Genomic DNA, 25,882 nt, shown 5'->3' on the forward strand with positions numbered 1-25,882 from the left:
CCAAGATACAATAGGTACCTGTAATCTGCAGCAGCAGGGCTGCCAGTGAGCAAACCCAGCAGGCGGGTAGCCTTTGGGCAGTAAAGCCTGCAGCAGGCACCTCGTTCCCAGTGCAGGAGATGGGGTATGGAAGCAAGCATAAGCACAGCACTGCAATGTGCCAGCTATTCTTGGAAACAAAACAGCCCCTCAGGTGCTGTTGCAGGAGAGCAAAGCGAGGACAGCCCTCAGACCACTCTAACTCACGTCACAGGCATCCCCAGGAACATAAAGCCATCCTCTCGTGTTCTGTACTGCTGAGCAGCTCAGGCTAAAGATAACATCTCTCTTCTGCTTTTGTTCTCTGAACACCTTCATTTTGCTGAGCATACATCCCTTAAGGTTCCAGGAATATTAACATCAGCCACACACAAATATTGTTTTAAAGAAGTGATTCCCAGAGTTCTCCTATTTTTGGAGATGCATCTTAATAAAGCTTCTCTAATATACTGAAACAGGAACCATATTATCTCTTCATAAAAGGAATCCAACTTCTAGGCTTCTAAATTCATTGCTAAGCAGTTCAGACTTCCTTTTATACTGGAAGATTTCCTTCCCATAAGATGCAAGATATATTGCCTCAAGGGAAAAGCAGCTTTATGAAGAGGAAGCTGTGAGTGCCAGAATTGTTCTCTTCCATTATTTGCAACATCCTTTCACCCTCCCATTGTTTTAAAAGAGTTGGTCACCAGAAGAACCTGTAGCAGAAACATCAATACTCTCAGCAAAACATCCACCTGCCAAGAGCTCCAAAAACATCTGCTTTTCTGCCAAGCCCTCTCCATGTCCAGAAAACATGTTTTCTGTGCATGTCCCACATGCAGTTCTGACAGAAACACAGCTTTGCTGATAGCCTTTCTTTTTGCTGACCCCACCAGAACAATGTTTGAGAAATAGATGGCTCACTAGTAATCTACCATCTACGTACGTTTTTGTAGAACTTCATTCAAGGATAAAGAAGGAAAAGAGAGAGAAACAATTACATTCAGTAGAGACCAGTGTTACAGGGATGAAAAAACAGAAATAAACCACAAAAATCTGATGTTCCTACACACAATCCATAGAAACATTCCCTTTGTGCATGAACATGCTTGTGTGTAGCATGGGCTCAGTCACATGCTTAAGTTCAAGTGTATGCTTAAATGTTATGTCCCACAGGCCTTTGGAAGGCATGTATCAAATTAGGCATTTGCTGAAAGGCTTTGCTAAGCAAAAAGAGCAGTGTGCATACTTTCCCCAAAAGATTCTGCTGAAAAGAGGCTGAGAGGTTGCAGTGGTACCTCTCAGGAGATCCCCAATTCTTCCCCAAAGCATTCCTTTGCTAGGATATCACTCTTGAACATTCAGCATTGGGGAATCAGTATGGGAAACTGAGACCAGGGAATTTTGCAGCCTTACAAATGACAGTATTACCCGGGGTAGCTAATGTAACCACAATTTCCTCCCACTGATCCAGATCAGACACCCCACCAGCACCACTGACAACTCAATTTCTTTTAAAATGTCCTCTCAGGGGTATAACCTCCCCAAATTCAAGCAGAGGGAAAGCCAGGGTTCCCCCAAATCAGAAACTACTTAATTTGGGACAAAAGGAATCTGCTGACAGAAGAACTGAATGAAGTTGCTAAAAATAAAAAAATATTCCCAGCGTTTCTGCACTCCTCTCCCTGAAGTGAAATGATCAAGAGGATTAATTTTAGAGCATGTACAGTTTTAATGTGAAAAAACAAAACAAAACAAAAAAAACCCCAAACTTCATCTTAGCTTTTAAGCAAAGACCAGATGGAAAGTCTATCATTAGAAATGCCAAAGGGAGAACACACTCAAAGTTCGCTCCAGGACAGAAAGGTCATTTCTAGTCATCCTTGTTTTAAATGTTCTCAGAAGCACTCAAGCTTTTTGTAATCAGATGGTTTTCTTTCAGTTTATCAACTTGATTTCCTCCAAAATAAAATAACTCCAAAACAAAACAAAAATAATTAAAAAGTACAAGACAGAAACTTTAAAGGCAGGCGCCAGCTCTCTTTCTTCCTCTCCAGAGCAAAAGAGTCATTAAATTTTTAATGAATTATTGTTTAGATGACAAGAAATGCCACAAAGATGATCTGTTGATTTCACCCAGGGGTGTTTACTTAGAGCTTCACAGAGAAATTTATGAGATGACAGGCAACAGACAACATGTCAATGAAGTCTGAGAAGTAACACTGCGCTTCTCAGGTACCGACGTCGATTGAAGAACATGTCAAGCTGATGAGCAATGTATCAGGTTTCACCACCATGTTCAAAGCAAGGTCCCAGACCCCCAGTATAGATCATACACCAGCTGACTAATACAAATCCACTACCCCTCCTGCATTGTAACTTCCATGCCATTGGGTCATAAGATCTGAGAAGCTCAGAAAGGACTTCCTTAGAGCTAAAGGATGCCTTAACTCTAATAGCTCACATATGACAACCAGGAGGCAAAACTGAAATTGGTGATTTTCACCAGAGTTAAGATGATCTGAAGATAACGCAGTGCTTACAGCTTTACTCCTACTTGCTAACTCACAAACACTCAGCTTTAACTGAGATTTCACTAGTCTCTAGTCTTCACGTGCCAGCTAACTGCAAAACAAACTCTCTCCCCAATAAGATAAGCCTACAGCTGAAGTACACTATGTGATGAGCCTTGTGGGACAGAGCTTCCAAACTTTAACAGGAAAATATTTATCAAAGACAGAAAATTCCATTATCTTCTTTTCAAGCAAATATATTAAAAAAAAAAAAAACAAACACATAGATAGGATGATATAAAACACACATCTGTGTCCCAGTGCAGATTATTCCCTGTAAGAGCTAGAGCTACTGGCTAAAGCTGAAAGTATTTTTTTGCTTGCAGGCTGTGCCTTTTGTCAGCTCTGCTGGGCCAACCTTGACAAAAAGGATCTGGCTTCAAATCTTCCTTGTGCATAAATAATAAGCTTATTTGCAAAGGTCCAGACAGCTGCATTTCTGTAAATCCACTCAGAGGAGCCACCGCTGACCTAACTTAGCAGCTACTGACCTGTGAAAGTGTCAGAGGGAAACATGACCTGAAGTACCACTGAATGAGGGACAACCAGACAAACCCCAAGATTTCATTCTCAAGCATGCTAAAATATGGGGATCAGCAAACAAATGCTTTGTTGTTTCTTGGCCATTTGCAAATTATGATGATTCCATATGAAATGAGCAAACAAGCACAGACTCCTCCTGGCTCTCCTTAGCAATCTTTTCAAAACACACTCTCAATTTACTTATTTACCATTTGCAATAGAGAAGGGAAAACAAGAAGGTAAGAAATCTGAGATGACTAAACCCTCCCTAGTCCCCACAAATAGATATTTGCTGCCTTCCAATAGGCTTGACTAATGATTTTTCTAAGTAGCCAAAAGATTTCACAATTAAATGCTTGTAGAAACAAGATGCCTCCTTGGGTTCCTTCTGATCCCTCATGAGCTCTCCAGCTCCCCTCATAAAAAGGTTTCATTACTCTGGGCATGACAGAGCCAGAATTGCTACAAGAGAAAGCTCCAATTACAGCTCCATCCCAGTCAATGACCAAATGCCCAGAAGCTTCATCACTGTTTTTGGATCATGGCGGGAAATAAACACAAAAAGGAGAGTTTGATTCCTACGATCCAAAGAGCTTTCATGGGGCAGGTTTGTTAGACTTGGTGTAAACTAAGCACATTTGGTCAGGTTCCTGGAGATCAAATACGTAGGGATCCTCAAAATTCCCTTCCTGCAGCCTCCCATTTGTGATGACAACTGCGCTTTCCACTGATAAGATGTGACCTTTAGGCCCTGACATTTAGGCCCAGATTCTCCAACTTGTGTTACCTCCTCCTCTAGTTTCACAGGTGGAATTCATAGCACTAAACATTCAAATAGTTGGCAGCATCAATCAAGCACAAGTCCGCATCTCGCCCAACAGATTCTTAAAATGGAATATTCCCACTCTGCGAGACCCATGCCATGCTGGATGGGCAACTGACAGGAGGTATTGGACATGCCACATATCTTGGGAAAATCAACATGCCAAGTGAAAGCTCATCTCTCAGAATAGTTACCCTAATACCTTGTTTCTCCTCTACTTGTTTCCCTACCACAGTTACACAACACATTCTTGCCGGGGCAAAAGGGATCATTAGTGAGAGAGCTTTTGGACACACAGAAACAGGCAGAGCAGAAACAGGAAAATTAACAGTCTTCCCATCTGAGAAGGCATAACAAGGCAAATGGATCCTTCAGTAGCTTGTCTTCAGTATCTCAGGAAAACACTGCTTACACTCAGAATGGAAACATGTGATCACAGATGACCTCTTTTCCTACAATCACAATGAACTTTTTAAGCAAATAATTGCTGAACCACCATGTCTTGGATTAGCTGCTAAATTTAAAGTATTTTCTGTCTGGCCAACAAGAATCTGGCATGGAGAAATGTTTTAAATATCAAGAGTTTATAGGTTCAGCCAAACTAATTGTTCCTGCAAAGACTCTTGTCCCTAAAGAGGGAAGCAAACAATTGAACAAAATCTAGAGACCTGGCAGCTAGAGATCCACCAGCCTGACCCCCTCCTGCTGCTGCAAGGTCATCTCTCCCTCTTGAGGGCGTATGTCCCATTTTTACACACACAGGCTGAGCACCTGATGTGCCAAAAGAAGTCGGTCAAGTATTCTCATGTTACAAACCCAACTCCTTTTCTGCTGTAAAGAAGGGTTACAAGCTCAAATTCTGCAGGATCACTGTTGGCAGGGATGGGTTAACACAGAAAACTCAATTTAGACCCCAAACATAAGGCACTGGAAGGACTAAGCAGATGATGAGGAATATACTGCAACACTTCATACATTACCTGTTATTGACTGTATTTGGTCTCATGTCCACTCTGATACTGGAGGAGATGCAGGCCAGCTGTGATTTTTACCCGGCTCATGCCTCTCATGTGGTGCCTCTTAGTTTTATAAATATATTTTTGCATAAGATAGCTGTGGCAGACAAACTCCCAGTGCAACTTTCCTTTTATCCTTGCAGAATTAATTACGTCAGCCAAGTCCTATTCATCCTCATGCCCCACAGAAAGAAATTACAAATAGCTCTATTTGTGCCCAAGTGGTACAAAAAGTGGTTAATCAAAAGGTAACAGGAAGGAGGAAAGGACCCAATTAGAAAAGCATGATCTGTGAGATAACCTTGGTCCCAGGGGTGACAATTAGGAATATTTCATCTATCTGTCAGTTGGACTCATCTGGTAAGCACATCAAGAGAGAAGGCTGAGAGGAGACCTCATCACTCTCTACAACTACCTGAAGGGAGGTTGGAGCAAGGTGGGGGCCAGCCTCTTCTCCTTAGTGTCAAGCAACAGGATGAGAAGAAATGGTTTCAAGCTGCACCAGGGGGAGGTTCAGGCTGGATGTAAGGAAATATTTCTTCACTGAAGGGGTTCTCAAACATTGGAATGGTCTGCCCAGGGCAGTGGTGGAGCCACCATCCTTGGAGGTGTTTAAGCAGCATGTAGACCTGGCACTTAGTTTAGTGTTGACCCTTCAGTGCTGGGTGGAGGGTTGGACTGGATGATCTTTGAGGTCTCTTCCAACCAGATGTATTCTGTGATTCCCCAGAGGAAAGCTGGCACCTAGAAACACCATTGCAACTTTCCAGACCTTCCTGCTTTCATCTCCAGCATGACAGGATGGTAAGCCTGAGAAATTGGAATCCAGTTTTCAAGAAGGAGCCTGATTATACTGCATTTTAACAACCCACTAATGGCTTTGCAGATGTGGCACTCTCTGCCCAGGGGACTGCCTTTTACATTGGGGAAGTGCATGGTGTTGACTTCCCAAACTGAGTCACCATTGTAAGCCCTTGGGCTGTATTTATAGAGTTGGGGGAAAATTTTCAGGAAACATCACTTACTGGCACTCACAAAAATAGCAAGGAAATTCTTGAATTACTAAACTTTTAAGGAAGAAAGTCTTTCTGCTTTATGACAAGACAGCAAAGCAGCAGCCTCTAGGATTTGCTTGGAAGCACTTACAATTAATATTGTTCCTTATCTCACTTTTCCCTGACAGTAGTAGATGTTGCTCCTAAGCTATTAATTCTGCACAGCTGCAAGGTTAGGTTTTTCTACTCTCTCTTCTACTGATTATTTCCAGGATAAGATGCTGAAGTCAGCCCTGTCCCTGAAAACTCTAGCAGTCCTCTCCTTCACATGTCTGCAATGTTATCCATAGGTTGAATTCAAGCCCATACACACAAAGACTCAAGCAAACCCAGCTATCAAAGCCAGTTCAACCACAGCAGCCCAGAGGTCAGCCTGAACCCTTCACCCAACCATGCAGGACCCTGGATTTGGGAAAACGGTTGCAGTCTTCCTTAAACCACATTAAAACTGCAGGTATTAGGTAGGTATTAGGAAATAGGTTGGACTTGATGATCTCAGAGGTCTTTTCCAACCTGGTTGATTCTGTGATTTTGTGGTAAAGCTGTTACTGAAGTCAAGCTATCCAATGCAGATGTAAACAGATCTCCCTGCTCAACCTATCACAGGGCAGGCAAAAGATGAGGAAAAGCACAGATTAGCAGCTGGATCAGTCACCTAAAAATCTGTTCCTCTTCACATATGCAATCCCTATGTCTCCTCAGATTAAGCAAGGCTTTGAGAAACATTTTGTCCCCACACTAGTTCTGAGGATGCAACCACAAATCTGAGGGAGGCTTGACAACCTTAAAACATGCATCTTTCCATTGAACACACATGGATTTGTGTTCTTGCTTAGTGAAGGTGGGCAAACTATCCCAGACATGGTCCTCCTTTCCATAAGCAGCCAGCACATCCCATCAGGAAGGATGCAAACTAGTTGACTGCAGAAGTGTAGTTTTCTGGAATAAAAACATCTTTTAAAAGCACAAGGTGTGAGCACATGAGCTTGTTCGCACACACAGCACAAAGGCATGATTTTCTTACAACTTTCAGACTGTCCCCACTGCTGCCCTCCCCTCTGGGCCCTCGAGTCAACATTGGCTAAAGAGTCTTTTTGAAGGCTGCAGAGATGTTCCCCTACAGGTCTAACACAAACTAGTAGCTCAAAGAGGACAGAAAACCAGGTTAATGAGGGAAAGGCTTCTGGCATGAACCTGACCGAGTACCTGCCCTGTTTGACCTCTCAGTTGGGCTTTCCTGGTGCAGCTGCTGCGAGAGCACACTGAGTCCAGCTCTCTGCCAAGCTGTCAATCAGCACAGCACATGGTCCACAACACTCATGAGACGTGACACTGAGTGCAATGCAGCAGAGAACCAACAAGTTTGTTTTGTACGTGCCACCGCGGCGGCGGCAGATACAGCAACGTGCTTTGGCTACCACTGACGTGGGAAGCATTCAAAGCACTCACGCAGAGATAAGAGACTCCGATCATCTCCCGCCTGAGCCACACTGACCTCCTCCCTCCCTTCTCCCCGGCATTGCTAAAGATAATACAGAAATCTGCCACTTATTTTTTAAAATGTCTCTGTTTCAGAGGGTTGTTTTTTTTCCCTTTCCGATTTTCTGAGGCCAATTAAAAATAAAAGTTTACCAGGAAGATGTCAGGAAATAAAAAAAAAAAAAAAAAAAATCACTGGATCCAGCCTATAAGGATCTCACACATAAAAGAATTATGTCCCTGAGCACTTTCCAACAGACTTTCAGAAAATTTCATCTTTCTACTTCCCTGGCTGGATAGTCTGAGTAATTTTCTCTTTCTCCTGGGGCTGGTTGCTAAGAGACGCACTATTACTTCTCCCTCTCTTATGACCCGATTACTGTGATCAGCAAAGACAGCGTGCAGACAACAGCCTGACACGGCTCCTACAAGAACATCGGGCTTGTTACAAAATGATGGACTGTATTAACACTCCACAGCCTCTTTGCTCATCGTGGCCTTTGCAGAGTCTCCTGGCACAACTGGGGGTTTTTACTTCCCCGGCTTCTGAAGTGAACGTTCAAACACTTTAAATTGCAGGTCTGGGAAGGGAGAAGAATGGACTGTTACCTCCCGTGTTCCACTGCCTGGCAGAGGGAGCAGTGTTAATGGATCCTTCTTGAGAAACCCTCCTTTCCGTACCCTTCCCAAGAAATGGCCCAGGAACTCTGATCTCCCCCTTTCGCTCTCCTGAAAACAAACATTGCAAACACATAACACATGTCATGTTAGCACAGTCCTCTGGAGAGTTTGAAAGCTCATTGTAAAGCTGCTTCACACTTCAGGGGCCAAGAGGTGATCTGGTTCTTCAAAGTGTTGGGCTGGATTGCTGTGGACAAGGAAAGCAGCTGGAAATGCACCCGAGTGTAGGTGTGTAGGTGTGGCCACTAGTATGCCAAATACACTCCCAATATGCCTGGCACTGTGTGTTTTACAGAAGAACCTTGAGTGACAGGGACAGCGGGGGAGATGGGAAACTTGGAGGTCAGATTGTGAGCTTGTTCTGAGGGGCAGATGCGTCAAAAAGTTAAGGGAAGTTGATTTTGCTGATGTTATTCCCAAACAACAGGTCTGCTGCCAGATGCTACAACTCAGAGTGGGGCTACCAACCTCAGAAACCAGCAGTGTCTACTTAGTAAGAATTCAACCCTCATCACATTCACTTTTTAGAACATAAATTTCAAACTTCTATGATTTCTTTCATTACACCTACTTTTGAAAGATTACGTTTACTAGTACTATTTTAGTACTGGTTTTCTACCCATTAGGGCCCCCTCTCCTCCTACCAGCTTACTCAGGGGCAGCCCCCACAGCAGGATCCCCAGGTAATCATCACATCACAGGTGACTGGACTGTACAAAGCTCAATGCCACTGCAGAATATCTAGAAAACTCTTTTAAGTCATTCCAAGTGGACCTTGTAACAGAGGTGGCCCACATGCACAAGTCCCTCCTCTTTTAATTAATCCTTCCCTCCATAGCCTTTCCATAAACTGAGTGCTTGGGCAGTTCTCATGTTACTCCTGCACATCAGGCTTTGCATTACGGTTTCACATAATCACAAAACATTAGGGTTGGAAAGGACCTCCAGAGATCAAGTCCAACTCCCCTTCAAAGCAGGATCACCTAGGGCAGGCTGCACAGGAACGCATCATCCAGGTGGATTTTGAAGGTCTTCAGAGATGGAGACTCTACAACCTCTCTGGGCAACCTGTTCCAGTGCTCCGTCCCCCTTACTGTAAAGAAGTGCCTCCTCGTGTTGAGGTGGAACCTTCTGTGTTCTGGTTTGTATCTGTTGTTCCTCGTCCTATCACGGGGCACCACCAAAAAGAGACTGGCAGCTTCATCTTGACACCTACCCCTCAGGTATTTATAGACGCTGATAAGATAAGGTTTGGTTGTGTTGAGACTAAACCAAAACCTTTCCATAGTCATTGTCATCACAGAATATAAGAGTTGGAAAAGACCTGTGGGTCTTTTTCACTTCACAGATCCTTGAATAGTTTGGGTAAACCCCCAGTGAGACTCCATGAGTTTGCACGTTCTTTTGTGGCTATGACTCTCCAGTGCTTTTGCTAGTAAAAGAAGACAGAAGTAGAATTTTTAGACGGTGATGTCTGCTTATTAGGAACTACACCAAATCCCTGTTCATCCCCTTCTGCATCACCACCCTCCCCCTGGGGCAGCCAGAGCCACAGGACTCTCAGTTCCAGTCACAGGCCCTCAGCTCTTGTGCCCAGTCTATCTCAACACACCTTGCTTAGCAACAAGCATTTCATGCTTCAGATATTTAGTTCAAATTCTAATTGTGTAGCATTCACTGCCAAAAATGCCTGCTCTTTGGCCACAACTACAGCTTCTGTGGGTTCAAGAGTTGCTCATTCATTCTTCTAACCTTTTATTAGACCAACCTGTAATATAATCCAATAGACATTTACTGGTTGCTCTGACTTAGCAGTATTCTGTCTGGCAGAGCAAAAAAGCTTCAGCAGAGAAAAAGCAAATACCCATATATAACTAACTGTTTACTAACTGTTTCTCTATATACATACATACTAACTGTTTATTGTAACAGCTACTTTTCAGGGCATGGAAGAGCTCATTGTGTGAACAAGGACAACAAAAAAATAATAGTATCATTCAACTGTTAACTGCTATATAACAATTGTTATTATTTAACAGACTAGCATCTGGATGATGTTAAAATTTCAGATTAAACTAAAAGGGACAAGTGCTGCCTGCTTGAATTCAAGCCATTTCTGTATCAACACTGCTCTCTCACTTTGATTGGGCACCACAGCCCTTTAAAACTATACAGAGGACAAACATTATCTTTTTAAAAGTAGGTTTGATATATCAGTGGCAGATGTTTGCCATCTAAGTTATAAAAAGATGGCTTCATTCCATTCCAGTGCATGTCAGAATTGTCTCTTTTTTTTCTTCCCTCCTCTCTCTTTTTCCCTTCCTGTTTTTGCCTTTTTTTCTTTGTTCTACCCAAACTATTGTGGTTCACAGAACAGGCCACTGCGAAGATGAATCACTATTCAGTGTTTGAAATAATGAAGTGGAAAAATTAAATACAGTATCTTGGAAGAACAGACAGAAGAAAATGGGGGGGGGGGGGGGAGGAGAAAAGGTATGGCAGAAAAAACTAAAAATCTACCTACTGAGGAGTGTAATGTTTGCTTTGTGATACCAAATAACAGAAAATAGAAGCTCACTCACCAGAATGAAAAAAAAGGCTAGGTACTATTTCAAGTAGTTCCCAAATAAGAGGCAACATGTTCCCATGCCTAGAAAAGTTTAATATTTGTAATTCTAACAAAACACAGTCAGAACTGGGGAGGGGGGGGGTGAAACTGGTGGCTTAAATTGACATTTTGTGAACTATGGATACCCATATTGGCTCAATGACAGCTTTTATGTACCTGTTTTTTGTTGCGTTTTTCCTGGTGGTATTTCAAAACAGAAAATGTTTATCCTGAGAGCAAAGCCAACAACACAGACCTACGTACTTTCCTTTAAGTAAAAAAGCAGCTGCAAACACCATTACCCAGCACAAGCAACAACAACCTGACCTTGAGCACTTCCAATGATGGGGCATCCAATGCTTTTAAAGGCAGCAAAATTTGCAATCAAAACAGAAGGACTTATGCAAAGGTAAGAGTCACAAGTCCTGATATTGGTCACTGCGTACAACTGGACACAACTCCATGTCTCCCTAACTCAGAAGCTATCAAGCAGAGGGATGCTGCCTAAGCAGAAAGGCACCAGCTTGGTTTCATGCCTCTTCAACACAGCTCAGCTTGCTTGGGACACTTTACATCTGCTGCTACTCAAATGAGAACCACCACTTATCTCCAACCAGCTTCACTTGGTTCTTTCCCAACAGGGAAGAGGATGTCATTAGAATGACTTCTGAAAGGCTACTTTGAAATGATTCACAGCTACCCCTTAAAGAGGGACCCCTGCCTTAATGTTTGCTCTGCAGGGTTTGGGAGCTTGTTTGTCCTTTAAATGTTCTTGTGTAGAAAGTAGTAAAGCCATCAAAAAGAGGCCTGGAGCTTTAAGTTCATTTTCCTGGCTGTATTATGTAAGAGCCTGTGGATGATGCAGTTCTGACACTAACAAATCAAGTGTTGCTTCATCTGCTCCATTTCATTCACCACAAGCAGCACAGGGAAGAAGGAGAGAAAGGATTAAGGCAGTGAAAGTTTACAATGTGCACTTTTTCTAAAAAACAAGGACTAACATGGGGCACAGTCGAGATGATTTGCAGCATTAAGGTTACCTCTTCATTCCCACTACATTTTTCATCTCCGCAAGCTCAGTCCTAAGAGGGGTGAGACCACAGCATCCACTGTAATGATGTGACCAGAATAGGGCCCAATTCTCAGCCTATTTTTTTGTCCCACCATTGAGACATGGTCTAACCCCTGGAACATCAGTTGTTTATTTCAGCTGGTGGCAGAGCAGAGAGAGGTAAAAGGCACAATCCCACAGGAAAAACTCTGGTACTCAAGGACTCAATCCAGCAGCAACCTCATCTGGGCTGCATCAATGGTGCACATACATAACTCACAACACATGAAAGACAGCAAGCCCCTGAAGGGACCTTTAAAGGTCATCTAATGGAACCTCTCTGCAATAAGCAGGGACATCTTCAATTGGATCAGGTTGCTCAGAGCCTCATCCAACCTGACCCTGAATGTTCCCAGGGCAGGGATGTGGTATCTATCACCTCTCTGGACAACCTGTTCCAGCATGTTGCCATCTTAACTATAACAAATTTCTTCCTTACCTCTGTTCTAAATCTCCCCTCCTTTAGTTTAAAACCATTACACCTTGTGCTGTCACAACAGGTCCTACTAAAAAGATTGTTCCCATCTTTCTTATAGGCCCCCTTAAAGTATTGAAAGGTGACAATAAGGTCTCCCTGGAGCCTTCTCTTCTCCAGGCTCCTCCCCCAAATTATTATCTCATATTTATGTTGGACAGTGCACACACAAACCACTACTGGAGCATGGCTGAGACAGCTCACTGCTTCTGAGCCCCAGTCTCCTTCCACTGATGAACACAGAACTGCCAGAAGGTCATGAGAAGTGCCAAGAAGCAGGCATGCTGCCTCTCTGCCTCTCACTCTACACAGCCCTCCCAGCAGCAAGGACTCCTCTTTGCTATGGTGCAGACCCGGCACACACAACCAGAAAGCAACACAAAACCTGCAGAATCTCCCAAATTAGCTCTTTCAGGGCTTTCATCCAAGTAATGAATTGACTCTGAACCTGGTTAGCTTCTGTGAACTGTCAAAAAGAGGCAGGCAACAGCACAGCTAAACCATGGATTGTCTAGTCTAATAAATTCATAGGAAACATCAAAGATTAGAGCTACTGATAGCAGCTACAGTAAACAGAACCCTCCAGGTATATATGCCTATGGAAAAAAAAATAACAAAACAACAGCCAGCTTGATAGCTCATGCCCCCAGTCCCCTGCAGACATAGCAGATTGTAATTTGCCAGTGTTCAAGAACCTCCACATACATGAAGAGGAAGAGGGAGGGAGACATTGGTGCCAGCCATGTAACCTTGCCCTGGAGCTGGTCCTATTGTTGTGCCTTATATCATGAGTTACTTGCCTTGTTCTTCAATCAAGGTAAATGGAAAGAGATGGTTTAACAACAAAACATAAAACCAATGAAAACCTCTGAGTCCTTCACATGAGTATTGTTCACCGTATCTGAAAGTCACCCAAGGAAAGGAAGGAGAAGGGAAGAACCAGCTTTGAGTCTCATCCCTTCATTTAGTTTCCATTAATAAATCCCTATTTACTGCATGTATTTTATTCACCAGTGCTTAAAAGGAAAATACATCAATGCTAATAAATTCTGAATTTAGAAGGTCTCAAATAAATGGCTCATTTTCATAGATTCATAGTTTCATAGAATGGTTTGGGTTGGAAGGGACCTTAAAGATCATCTAGTTCCAACCGCCCTGCATGGGCAGGGCCAGCCTAGACCAGGTTTCCCAAGGCCTCATCTAGCCTGGCCATGAACACCTCCAGGCCTCTCTGGGCAACCTGTTCCAGCATCTCACCACACTTGCTGTAAAGAATTTCTTCCTAATAACTAGCCTAAACCTATCCTCCTTAGGCTTAAATCCATTCCCTCTTGTCTTATCACTATACCCCATGTAAAAAGGATGGCTTTTCACCCAGGTGTAGAACTGCACCTTGGGCAAGGCTTGCACTTGGCCTTGTTGAACTTCATGAGTTCAACATTCATGCATTTGTGCATTTGGCTATGCATTTCCTCAGAGAAGCAAGTCCAAAGGTTGTACAGTCCTGTAAACCAAGTGACTGTCCTGGGAGGGATGCTGTCTGCACACCCCGTTCTGGCCAGGGTAGGCGCTGCAGTATCTCAGTCTGTTTCAGGTAGCTTGACAAACACAAATGGTCTGATTTGTATGAATGAAAGGCATTGCAAGAACATAAAGAACTTGGTTTCTTGAGAGTGGAAATTGTCATCTTTGCAGGAGCAGGAGACCTCCTGATGCCAAGTGGCTTCCCAGTAGGCAAGGATGGACTTGTTCCCCTTCCTGCCACCATCAAATCACCCTTCAAGTGACCAAATATGATGACAAAGGAGGTATATTTGACTCACAGGGAGCTGTGGTAGTGCATGTGAATGCTGGATGGGAAAGCCCAACCCTGCAAACCACCTGGGCTTGGGCAGCAGCCCCCCAGGGCTCAAGGTCTGTGAGAGCGATTTCTCCTGAACCTGCACTCTTACACATCTCTGGAGTTTATTTGGAGGAGATGGGGAAAGGCAGGAGGAAGAGAGCTGTGTGGCAGCCTTTCTCCAAAGCCTTAGATCTGTCAAAGATATTGGAATATTGATTCAAGTGTGAAAACTGGAGAGCAGAAGAGAAATAAGTATCGAGAGAAGGACAGAGGGCAACCATGGAAAGGTTTGGGCTAGAAGGACAGAGGGCAACCATGGAAAGGTTTGAGTTAGAAGGACAGAGGGCAATCATAGAAAGGTTTGGGTTAGAAGGACAGAGGGCAATCATAGAAAGGTTTGAGTTAGAAGGACAGAGGGCAATCATAGAAAGGTTTGGGTTAGAAGGACAGAGGGCAATCATAGAAAGGTTTGGGTTAGAAGGACAGAGGGCAATCATGGAAAGGTTTGGGTTAGAAGGAGAGAGGGCAATCATGGAAAGGTTTGAGTTAGAAGGACAGAGGGCAATCATGGAAAGGTTTGAGTTAGAAGGACAGAGGGCAATCATGGAAAGGTTTGGGTTAGAAGGACAGAGGGCAATCATGGAAAGGTTTGGGTTAGAAGGACAGAGGGCAATCATAGAAAGGTTTGAGTTAGAAGGACAGAGGGCAATCATGGAAAGGTTTGGGCTAGAAGGACAGAGGGCAACCATGGAAAGGTTTGGGTTAGAAGGACAGAGGGCAACCATGGAAAGGTTTGGGTTAGAAGGACAGAGGGCAATCATAGAAAGGTTTGAGTTAGAAGGACAGAGGGCAATCATGGAAAGGTTTGGGTTAGAAGGACAGAGGGCAATCATGGAAAGGTTTGGGTTAGAAGGACAGAGGGCAATCATGGAAAGGTTTGGGTTAGAAGGACAGAGGGCAATCATGGAAAGGTTTGGGTTAGAAGGACAGAGGGCAATCCATGGAAAGGTTTGGGTTAGAAGGACAGAGGGCAATCATAGAAAGGTTTGGGTTAGAAGGACAGAGGGCAATCATGGAAAGGTTTGAGTTAGAAGGACAGAGGGCAATCATGGAAAGGTTTGGGTTAGAAGGACAGAGAGCAATCATGGAAAGGTTTGGGTTAGAAGGACAGAGGGCAATCATGGAAAGGTTTGGGTTAGAAGGACAGAGGGCAATCATGGAAAGGTTTGGATTAGAAGGACAGAGGGCAATCATGGAAAGGTTTGGGTTAGAAGGACAGAGGGCAACCATAGAAAGGTTTGAGTTAGAAGGACAGAGGGCAATCATGGAAAGGTTTGGGTTAGAAGGACAGAGGGCAACCATAGAAAGGTTTGGGTTAGAAGGACAGAGGGCAATCATGGAAAGGTTTGGGTTAGAAGGACAGAGGGCAATCATGGAAAGGTTTGGGTTAGAAGGACAGAGGGCAATCATGGAAAGGTTTGGGTTAGAAGGACAGAGGGCAATCATGGAAAGGTTTGGGTTAGAAGGACAGAGGGCAACCATAGAAAGGTTTGGGTTAGAAGGACAGAGGGCAATCATAGAAAGGTTTGGGTTAGAAGGACAGAGGGCAATCATGGAAAGGTTTGGGTTAGAAGGACAGAGGGCAATCATGGAAAGGTTTGGGTTAGAAGGACAGAGGGCAATCATGGAAAGGTTTGGGTTAGAAGGACAGAGGGCAACCATAGAAAGGTTTGGGTTAGAAGGGACCTTCAAAGATCATCTAACCCAATGTCCCTGCCATTAGCAGGCACATTTTTCCCTTGATCAGGCTGCTCAAAGCCCCATCCAACCTGATTTGAGCACTTACAACAATGGGGCAGCCAATGCTTTTTAAAGGAAACAAAATTACTACTGTTTCCTTGGCAAGAAGCATTATTTCACTCAAGAGATTTTTTTGTCCAGAGAGGACAAGATCTGTTATGCATGCTGCTAAACAGGATCTGCTGAGGAACAGAAGGAGGAGGTAAGTAGCACCAAAACAAGAATCCAGAAAAGGAAGCCAGATGTGAGAAGTGGACTGTCAGGACCCACTCATCTACCTCAGGACCCATCTTCTCCCAGTACAAAGAGAAAATGCTCTCGAACTTAGAACACCTCCAGTTTCATCCAAGGGCCACCCTTGGTCTTGGTTCTGTTCTTCAGAACCATTGTTCGAGCATCTGGACGTATAATTTTGATTTCCAACCTAATTCATTAGCAACAACACCTTCCCTCCATGAGCACTTGTTTATCTTGTAGTAAACCATCTTCTCCAAGCTAGAACAGCTCTCCTCCCTCTGTGAGGTAAATACACAGCTGTGTAAGACATCGGGCATCTGCACATCCCACGGACCACAGTGCTCACACTTCCCAGGATCACACAAGATTAATCCTCCATGAACTGTCTCAGTGGGGAATGCTAACACTAAATCCTCCATAAACCCAGTCCATGCCACAGCACATAGAAGTCTGGTCTGGTGTTTCTAAGGCCTATAAAAACACAGCTGTGCTCACCTCTTTGTCTGGCTGCACAGCAGAGACTCACGTAGGATGTTAATCAGAGCTGTAGTCTTATTTTTATTATCATCATCATCATCATCATCATCATTACTACTATCACTGCTGCAGTCATAGCTTGGGGCCTCCAAACAGATCCCTGCAACAGCAAGACATGGTCTCTGCTCTGACGAGTTGATAAGTCTAGTTTGAAATAGCTGGAGCAAGCCAGCATGGCTAATAGTGAGGAGAGCGGCTGGCAGCACCAGGAAAATTGCTCATTTAGCTGGTCTGAACCACACATGCCTTGAGTGCTTCAAGCCACATTAAAATGCTGCTGCTTTACAAACTGTTGGCTATTGCAATTTCACTTTTTTCAGTTATTTAGCCATTTCTAACCTCTTCTAAAGCTCCATTGAGTAGCTTTTAATCAGTACCTTCTGGATGATTTTTGTGCATGTATCGAGGAGGGGAAAAAAAAAATATCAAAGTCAAGGTGGACCAAGAAAATGCCTTGGTAGAAGGTGGGTGGGAGAGGAGTACAGCCAATCCTGCTCACACACACAATGTCTGCTCCATGGCCTGTTACTCCAGTGTCCTTCCCCTGCACTTTTCAAGTGATCAAGAAATAAAACCACAAATGTGATCAGTCAGGCAGACCCACTACACACGAGCAAAACAACAGCAATGAAGAAACGCGAGGCCAGAGGATGCATTTCCCCAAACGTTAAAAGCAACAAGATGAAGCAACTACTGGGAATAGAATTTGCTGGTCTCACAGAGAGATTCCTGATACCAGAAGGGAACCAACTTCAGTGGCACAGCTGGGGCAGGCAAGGCTGTGCCAGGCTGTGCTGTGCACGGCCACTCTCTGCCCCACGGCAGCCCTGGGACAGCCTTTCCCTGGAGCGGCACTGCTGCTGGCATTCATCACCAGCAGAAGGATGCTGTGCTGCCTACTACCAGAACACAGGATGGAAAGCCCATGTACCTCCAGCAATACAGCTCTGGCAGGGCAGGAGGGATGAAAACATGCTGATGTGCAGCTCCTTCACCTACAGACCCAGAGCTAAGCAGAGGGGAAAGACCTGCGACCAGCAGAGAACATATTTAGGCAAAATGACTCACAGTGCCCTTTATGCAGGGAACCAGTAGGGCATGGCCATGTATCCCAGACTTAATTATGGCTGCAAAAACAATGGAGGTTGGTGAAAAGAGAATTAGGGAGCCTGGATGAGAGAAGGAAGCCATGGAAAGTTAATGAAGCACACTGGGCTAAGTATCTTCTCCCTTTTCCCCTCTCACCTGCCAGAAGCCTCATGTTCTCAGGGTTATATATGGCTGGCTAATGGCTTTGCACCCAATGCTGACATCAACTAGCAGCATGTCAGTTTGTGAAAGTGGATTAGCTTAAACTGCAAGCAGACTGTCAAACCACTAAGCCAGTCCCTGACCAGGTCCTGGCCAATCCTTAGCTCTTTCCAGGCCTGGGAGAATGGTAGGAATCTTCAAAAGCTTTGCACCCAATGCTCACATCAACCAGCAGCATGTCAGTTTGTGAAAGTGGATTAGCTTAAGCTGCAAGCAGACTGTCAAACCATTAAGCCAGTCCCTGACCAGGTCCTGGCCAATCCTTAGCTCTTTCCAGGCCTGGGAGAACAGTGGGAATCTCCAAAAGCCCACCATCAGAGAAGGCAATGGATTGGCCTTGTGAGTCCTCTTGTGAGCTCCTGATATATCCTGGTTTCTAACAGAGCTGGCAACGCTCAGCTGCTTGCAGGATAGGGTTGCATGAGAAACATTTGTGTGCCTTGCTTTCCCTTCTCAGCCTGCAGTACCTGCTCTGCTCTTCGGGAAAGCCAAAAGCCAAGAAACAACAGAATTTTTTAGAAGGTGGTAATACTCCCCGGTCACATAAAATTGGATCTACAATCATTAAAGCACCAATAATCAAGGCATTCTTACATTTTTCACCAAAAATAAATAGTGGTAAACAAACAGCAGTTTTCCTAGGAAAAGTGCATCACTTTCCATCATTATTTCAAATTTTAAGGGAATTAGGAAAATAAAAATTTCCACTTGTCTTGGAGGCAACATTTTCACTGTACTTCAGAAACGGATTCTTTTTAACTTTTTTAATTCCAAATGTCTTTCTCTCCCTAGTACTCGTTAATGTTTTGTTACTGAAGGCAACAGAACAGGTGCATATGACTTCACTTCTCCCCTCCAACACATTTTCTTTTTTCGTTCTGAATTCTCCAAAGTTAGAGCAGCAGGGCAAAAAACTGAAACTGTCATCGTACTTTTCCAACTTTCCTACAAAATGTCTTTTCACTTTAGAAAATTGCTCAAGTACCAGATATAACAAGCTGCTGTGTTTTTCTTTCTCCCTTCCATTATTCTGTAGTCTTCCTGAAAATACCTGCACTTGCAAAAGAGAAGAAAAAGGTACAGATGACATTCATCTTATTGCATGCAACATAAAGAGGGAACAGTGGTGATGGAACAAAGCAGAGCACCCAAAACCAAAAAATCAAAAACTGGTTTGGTCAGTTTTCTTCAATACAGCTGAATTTCTCTTTGGTGGGAGAAAGGAGAGGAGAAGGATATGGAAAAGTTTTCCACTCCTTTCTAACCACAGTAAATCACTGGGAATAGAAGAGTCACTGCTCTGCCAAGACAGCTACCACTCTCTCTTAAAATCCTTGGCTTCTGTCTTATTTCTGCTGTGGTAAGGTTCTATCACAGTCTCCACTGCCAGCTAAGGAGGGCATCCTGGGTTTTTCAGTGGGCAGATTTCCAGTTGCACACCCCATGGATGCTCCCAGCCATTTGTTCCCACTGCCCCGAGCTCCACGAGCCAGGAACTCAACTCCCACACTTGCTGCTCGACTATGTGAAAAAAGGAGGACTTTACAGGAGACAGAGGAAGGCTGACACATGGTGATTGGCAGGTGCTTGTTTTACTGACATAATGACTCCAGAGGCTATTGAAATGGTCATGTAAATACCCTCTAAATTATACTATTAAGTTATTTCATTTTCAAGAGCATTCCATAGTAGAGGGAAAACAATAAAAGTAAAACTGATTCAAACCATCATGCTGCAGAAGCAGCTCTCCATTCTGCCAAACTTACGGCCTGCTACCCCAATTATATTCATATTCCCACAGTTCAATCCCACATTAAGAAAGAATTCCAACTGTGATGGAATGAAGGGAGCAATATTGAAAAGGGGTTGTTCAAGGCCCAGCTCATTGGGTCAACACATGCCAGCAGGTATCATACAGGCAAAATACCTTGGAGAAGTACCAGTCTTGGACACAGGACATCTGCTTCCAGTTAAAAAAGGAGAAAAATCTGCCCCCGTGTCCTCCCCAGCCCTGCATCCCTCTGGAGAGGAGTTAGCTAGAACCGAGATAAGAGGTAACTTCACATTCTTCTTGATTTGAATGATCTTAAACAGAGAGGGTCCCACAAACTCATCTACAAAGAGTAAGTTAAGAACAGCCTGTGTTAGCAGCCAGTTCTGAATAGCAGTGAGTTCTTCTGAACTAGACAGCTGTGGTTCCATCTGAAAAGAATCAGTACCTACCATCACCTCCTGGTTGCTTGTATGGGTTGTACTTTGGCTTGGGGGCAACAACAGGTGCAAACTTCTTTGGCGTTTGCTGGGTGGACACAGAGATGCTGGGAGTCCCAAAGGTGTGTGTGGTCTCCATCCTTGCAGTAATGTGACCAACAGGCTCATTAGCACTCTTGGGTGGCAGCCAGGATGGGTGGGACATGGTTCAGATCTGAGAGGAAAGGCAAAGAGAGTCACACATCCATTAGGAATTCATGCTGGGGAAATAACAGTTGCAAGCCTACTATTTTTATGGTTTACAAATTAAAACCTACCAAGCTTTTTCAGATGCTTAACTTGTGCACCCTTATCTTTAAACATAATGGTCCTAATGTATGGGACTCAGAATACAAACTTGTCTCTCTTTCCCTGTTAGGTCAGAATTACTGACTGCCTCCTTGCTGGGTCCTGCTATTTTCCTCTTCAAACCGAAGCAGAGGCAAGCTGGTACCTTGCAAAAGCTCATCAATCTCAGCAGCTATTCAGCATAGTAGTGATATATTTGCCTTTCTCTGTTAGGCTTTTGTTAGCTCATTAACACACAACAGTGTAGGTGCTCTGAGGCAGAGGCACTTCCAAAATACACCTTTAGAATTTTTTCACATGTCGTTTAGGACCTCACACCCCAGGGATTTTAATTCGAATTCTGAATAAAAAGGATTTCAAAAGCAGCTAATTATTCTTGATGTCACCATTCCTGAATGCCCAGCTTAAGCTATTTTAAAAGCATGCCAATTCTGAAAAAAAAAAAAAAAGGCCAGAAATGCACAACTGTTGACAACCAGGCTCCTTTAGGCATCTCAACTTGTGTAAAAGAAAACAGAGGCAGCCCAAATCATTACTTATTTATGAAAATCTTGGCTTTGGCCTCTTAAAAGCCTACCTCACTTTTGAGAATTGGATTCAGCTGCCACTGAAAATGTTGCCCATAAAAAAATCTGCTCATTGCCACTAACAAATGCTTTGTATGGCACGGACCACACTTGCTGAGTACCAGCAACAGTCCTACAAATGCCATCAAGCAGTCCTACAGATGTGGATTTCAGAGGTGATGAAGAAATGAAGGTCCCATACAGACAAAAGCCAACACTAATTCCAACACTGATTTGGGAACTCTTGAGCACCCTGTCACTTCTACCCATGCTCTGTTTTGGTGTCAGGATTCCTCAAGGCCATCAAAACCACCAAGCAGCTGCAACCCATTCATTAAAGATTTGTTATGATCACAGAAAAGGATCAGTGCAAGAGGTATATGTAGGCCATGGAAGACATTAGCAGACTGCCACTGCAGAAAAGCACTTCCATCTGGCAACAAGTCACAGCAGAGGGGCTGCTGGATTTGCAAGGAGGTGGTGTCTTAACTGCAGCAGCAAGTGCAACCTGCTGGGGCTGAGAAGCAAGAGAGTTGTAGCTCTGCTGTGCATGGCTGCATAGGGCTGTATTGGCTTGTGTGAACAGTCTTCTGAGCTCAGGGTGGGAAGATGAAAGGAGACAGACAAAAGGTGGCTTCTGGCAGGTGTAGACATCCTTGGAGTGAAATCAATACCAAACTCTACAGTCTAACTATTCTGACACAGCTATGAGGTCATGTGTGCAGACCTCTACTTGAATGGCTCACAAGGAGGTATTTCCAAAGCTGGTAAGTGCAGTCACATACAGCTCGTTGATACCATGCAGGAAGGTAGCCACAGGTCCACTCCTAGCTTACCTGGGTATGTTCTTGGTCCCTTACAGATAAGGCTACCATGCACACATATGCTTCTCAGAGAAACAAACAACACTGAGCTCTTCAACCAGCCCCCAGGATTGCATGGAACATACAGTCAGGAAGAAGGCATATTTGACAGAATACTTAAGTCTGGCTAAAGAAAAAAAAAAAAGGCAGAAATCATACTTCATTTCCCCTTTCTTCTAATCTGGGCTCACACATCACTAGAAATATGAAGACTACGTTGCTGGGACTTAGGAGCAGAAATATTTTGCCAACTCATCCAGACTGGCAAAGCATCAGCATCCTACAAGCCTTGTGGTAGAGCAAACTCACTTGAGTCCTTTATCAAAGAGGCAGATGAAGACTCTTGGGTATAACCTAAAGAAAGTAGTCCTGTGGGTTCCTGAATAGGCAACTTTATTCTAGCAATCCTAAATCAACAGAATCACAGAACCTTGTGGAAAGAAGCAAGGTCTCCACATGGGTAGCATGGGACAGCACCTCCAACTATCAAAACTGTTATGCATGTGTGTGTGCTTATTCCAGTCCAGTAAGTTTACTCCAGGTAGCAGGTTTCCCACATGAGGAGTCATTTCTGCTTGAAGTTCCAATGTCTGACCCAATACCAGGAGATATACAATTTGTAGTCATCTTCTATGTCCATCTCTTCTTGTGTAAGAGAGGAACTGGCAAGCACCAAGTATCAGCCCAAACCCTTGGCTCTTCTTCGTGGTGCATTGTGACTGCTCAGCAAGCACACTGCAGTTCCATGATCCCTGCTACTGGAAGATGAACCTGTTGTGCTAGACATCTGATACCCATGAAAGGAAGACACCAGGGCCACCATGGTAGGACTGGCTGGAAATGAGACAGACATGATGACGGCAGGAGTACCCTGGAGATGGACAAGCATCCAAGGCCGAGTTGCAAGGATGTACTCTCCCTCCCATATAAGCCTGCCTTCCAATCTTAAATTAACAGTGCAGAGTATCATTCTGAAAGCAAGAAGTGAAAGGCAGGTCCACCCCACAGGGCCAGAGAAGAAACCAGCCAGGACAGAAAGGGCTGGAGGGCACACAAACCATGTTTATACCACCTGGGATTTCCCATTACCAACACCTGCCCTGATGGACCTAAAAAACAACTGCCACTCAAGCAGTAAGACTCACCTACACTGCTGCCTCCTCCTCCCACATCCTTCAAAACTGTAGAATTCAGCAATAAAACTCAGGCAACTATGTAGGCTTTAGCAGAAAGCAATGAGGGCATTCAGGGTTAAATAGGACAACTCTGCACTCTGCAGAGTTACTAGACCCAAAGACGACTATACCTAACCCATTGCTAGAAGCATCCTGGAGTTTTCTTCTGACAGGTTTTTAGCTCCTGCCTTGACATCTCATATGAAAGGGCATCCTGCTGGGTGAAGCACACTCAGACCTCAGACATTACCTTCATACCAATTCAAAGGAAAAAAAAAAATCCCAGTACTGATCAGATCATCATCGCTCCTGTTCTGGCAGCTCTCTAGCTGCTCCTAAACAACCTCCCAGGCAACACACCTTGGGCCCACTGAGCTCTCATGGTCTGCCAGGTTGATGGCAGGGATGGCTTGACTGATGTACAAAGCAAGAATATCTGCTTCAGTAGCCAGGTTGCACAGCGCCAAGGACAGGTGAAGAGGATGTGAATCTCAATGAATGAGCTTAAAAAACAGACTGCTCTCATGGACAGTTTGGGAGTGTGAAGACCACGCTGCTGTAACACAATTGCTACTCTAAGCTAGCACTCAGCTCCCTCTCACTTACCCTCTAACATACTTGTTCTGGCATTTTCTAATTGTTTCCCTGTTAGCCTTTTCCCTTCCCCTTTCCCCCCCCTCTCATTTTCTGTTATGCATTTGCTGCCACTTGTTTTTGCAATCTGCCTTGACAATGTTTTCAGCAAGTTCCCTCTTCTACATCTGTTCCAACCCCAGCTCCCTAGCCTCAATTCAATTTAGCCTAACTACTCATGAGATCATAGAAAGAGAAAATGAATTCATCTCGTTTTAATACCTGAAGCTAAACTTCTGGGTTTGCTGTTATTTTCCCACCATTTTTTTATCTTGTGAAAAGCAAAGTAAAATACAATGTACAGTAGCTTGCATATGGGAACAGTCCCCCACCTCTCTCTGCAGACTTCTCCATGGTAGAGCACCTTGGCTAGTTCAGACAAAGCCATCAGTGATCCCTCGGTATTCTTTGCAATATTGCCTGGTTTTCAACCAGAAGCTTCTCTAGAGCAAAACAGATGAACTTTTTGTGATGTGAACAAGGAATCAAAACAGCACAGGGAAATTTAGGTTTATGCCTGATCTTCCTACTCTGTTTTCTCCTAGATGTGGCACTACCTCTGTGTCATTGTAATTCCTTTCTTTACAGAGAGTGTGGTCAAGCATTAGAACTGCCTGCCCAGGGAAGTGGTGGAGTCACCATCCCTGGAGACATTCAAAAACATACAGACATGGCACTCTGGGACACAGTTTAGTGGGCATGGTGATGTTGGATTGACAGTTGGACTTGGAGATCTTAGAGGTCTTTTCCAACTTCAATGATTCTATGATTCCTGCACTTGGATAAGAACTTCCAATAGGCAACCCCACTGCTTTTCTAGATAGCCAGCAAACATACCTTTCACTTTTGTCTTTGAGATGTTTCCAGAAAAACAAGTTATTTCTGCCAGTTCTGCAGTAAACAGTGCTGTTTTCAGAAGTTTCTAATTAGATGTGAGATATGGGGGATTGCAGAAGTCAGTGGTTACAAGAAGGCCAAACTCACTAAGAAACTCAGACAATAAAAAGGACAAAGTGTATTGGATATTTCAAGCTTGAGATAACCAAAGAACAGATAAAACACAACAAAAGGAGCATCAAAATGGATGGAATGAGGGAATCCAAGAAGCAAGACAAGAAAAAAAACATCCTAGGAGCATGCAGACTGGCAGGGGATAATGTGGTGATGTGCATCTGCTCACCTTGGCTGTCAGGGATGGAGCTGTTCCAGTAGCCACATTACCCATTTCTAAAGGTGAATACTGCAAGCTCTTCCTTCAAGGCTAATAGTGGATGGGGTGCAAAACAATCAAGCACAATCTGATCACTTCAGTTCTTCAAAAATAATTCTCCCCCACTGGAGAATAGTGAGTCTCACCAGTGTTTTGCTGGACAAGCCACCTACTGCTGCTCCTTAGATGCCAAAGTCAGCAGCTGGACCACAGAGCTCTCACTGTAGGTTAAATTCTACAGCTGCTCCCACATTTCTGCTCCAAGCAAATCATTTGTCCAGCATGGTTTGCATTCAACAGGTCCCTTCCTAGCAAACTTGAATAAATCAAGCACACAACATTTAACAAAGCCAGGCTGGAACAACCTTTATCATCAGAGCCCATGTTCCTGGGAAGTCTCCCAGAAGGACAGCAACCTCTTGTTTCCTGATCAGTGTCAGATCTCCCCCTCTCTTGGCTGAAGCCTTCTGGATTTCTGCCACTTTCACACAGCCATCCTCCTTGGTCAGCAGTAACTCAGCAGCTCCATTCCTGATCGGGCTGCTACAAGCCCTTCCTGTGACTTCATATTCACTGACCATTCTCCCAGCAACCCTTTCACAAATTCACTGCCCCACCTCAGATAAAGATCTCTTAAATCTTCCTTACGTTTCTTCTCTGAAAGCCCTTCTCATTGACCATATCATCGAGCCCTTCTGCACTGTGCAGGGCACTGAACTCTACCCAGCTGTTACTACACAAAGCTTTAGTTGAGCTAAGGAGTATTTGTTATCAACTACACGTA

The 25,882-nt window shown here is 44.1% G+C and overlaps 1 protein-coding gene across 6 annotated transcripts in view; it reads right to left on the reverse strand.

Annotated features, from left to right (window-relative positions):
* LPP (LIM domain containing preferred translocation partner in lipoma) overlaps positions 1 to 20,508 on the reverse strand; it is a 212,868-nt gene extending 192,360 nt beyond the window's left edge. For all 6 annotated transcript variants that reach the window (XM_054386024.1, XM_054386028.1, XM_054386027.1 and 3 more), the window contains exon 1: positions 20,316 to 20,508. In XM_054386024.1, coding sequence (XP_054241999.1) covers positions 20,316 to 20,508 — 193 coding nt within the window. The remainder of the gene's footprint in view (positions 1 to 20,315) is intronic.
* Between the last annotated feature and the right edge of the window lie 5,374 nt (positions 20,509 to 25,882).

This window comes from Indicator indicator, chromosome 13 (assembly GCF_027791375.1).
Source record: "Indicator indicator isolate 239-I01 chromosome 13, UM_Iind_1.1, whole genome shotgun sequence".
Taxonomy (NCBI): domain Eukaryota; kingdom Metazoa; phylum Chordata; class Aves; order Piciformes; family Indicatoridae; genus Indicator; species Indicator indicator.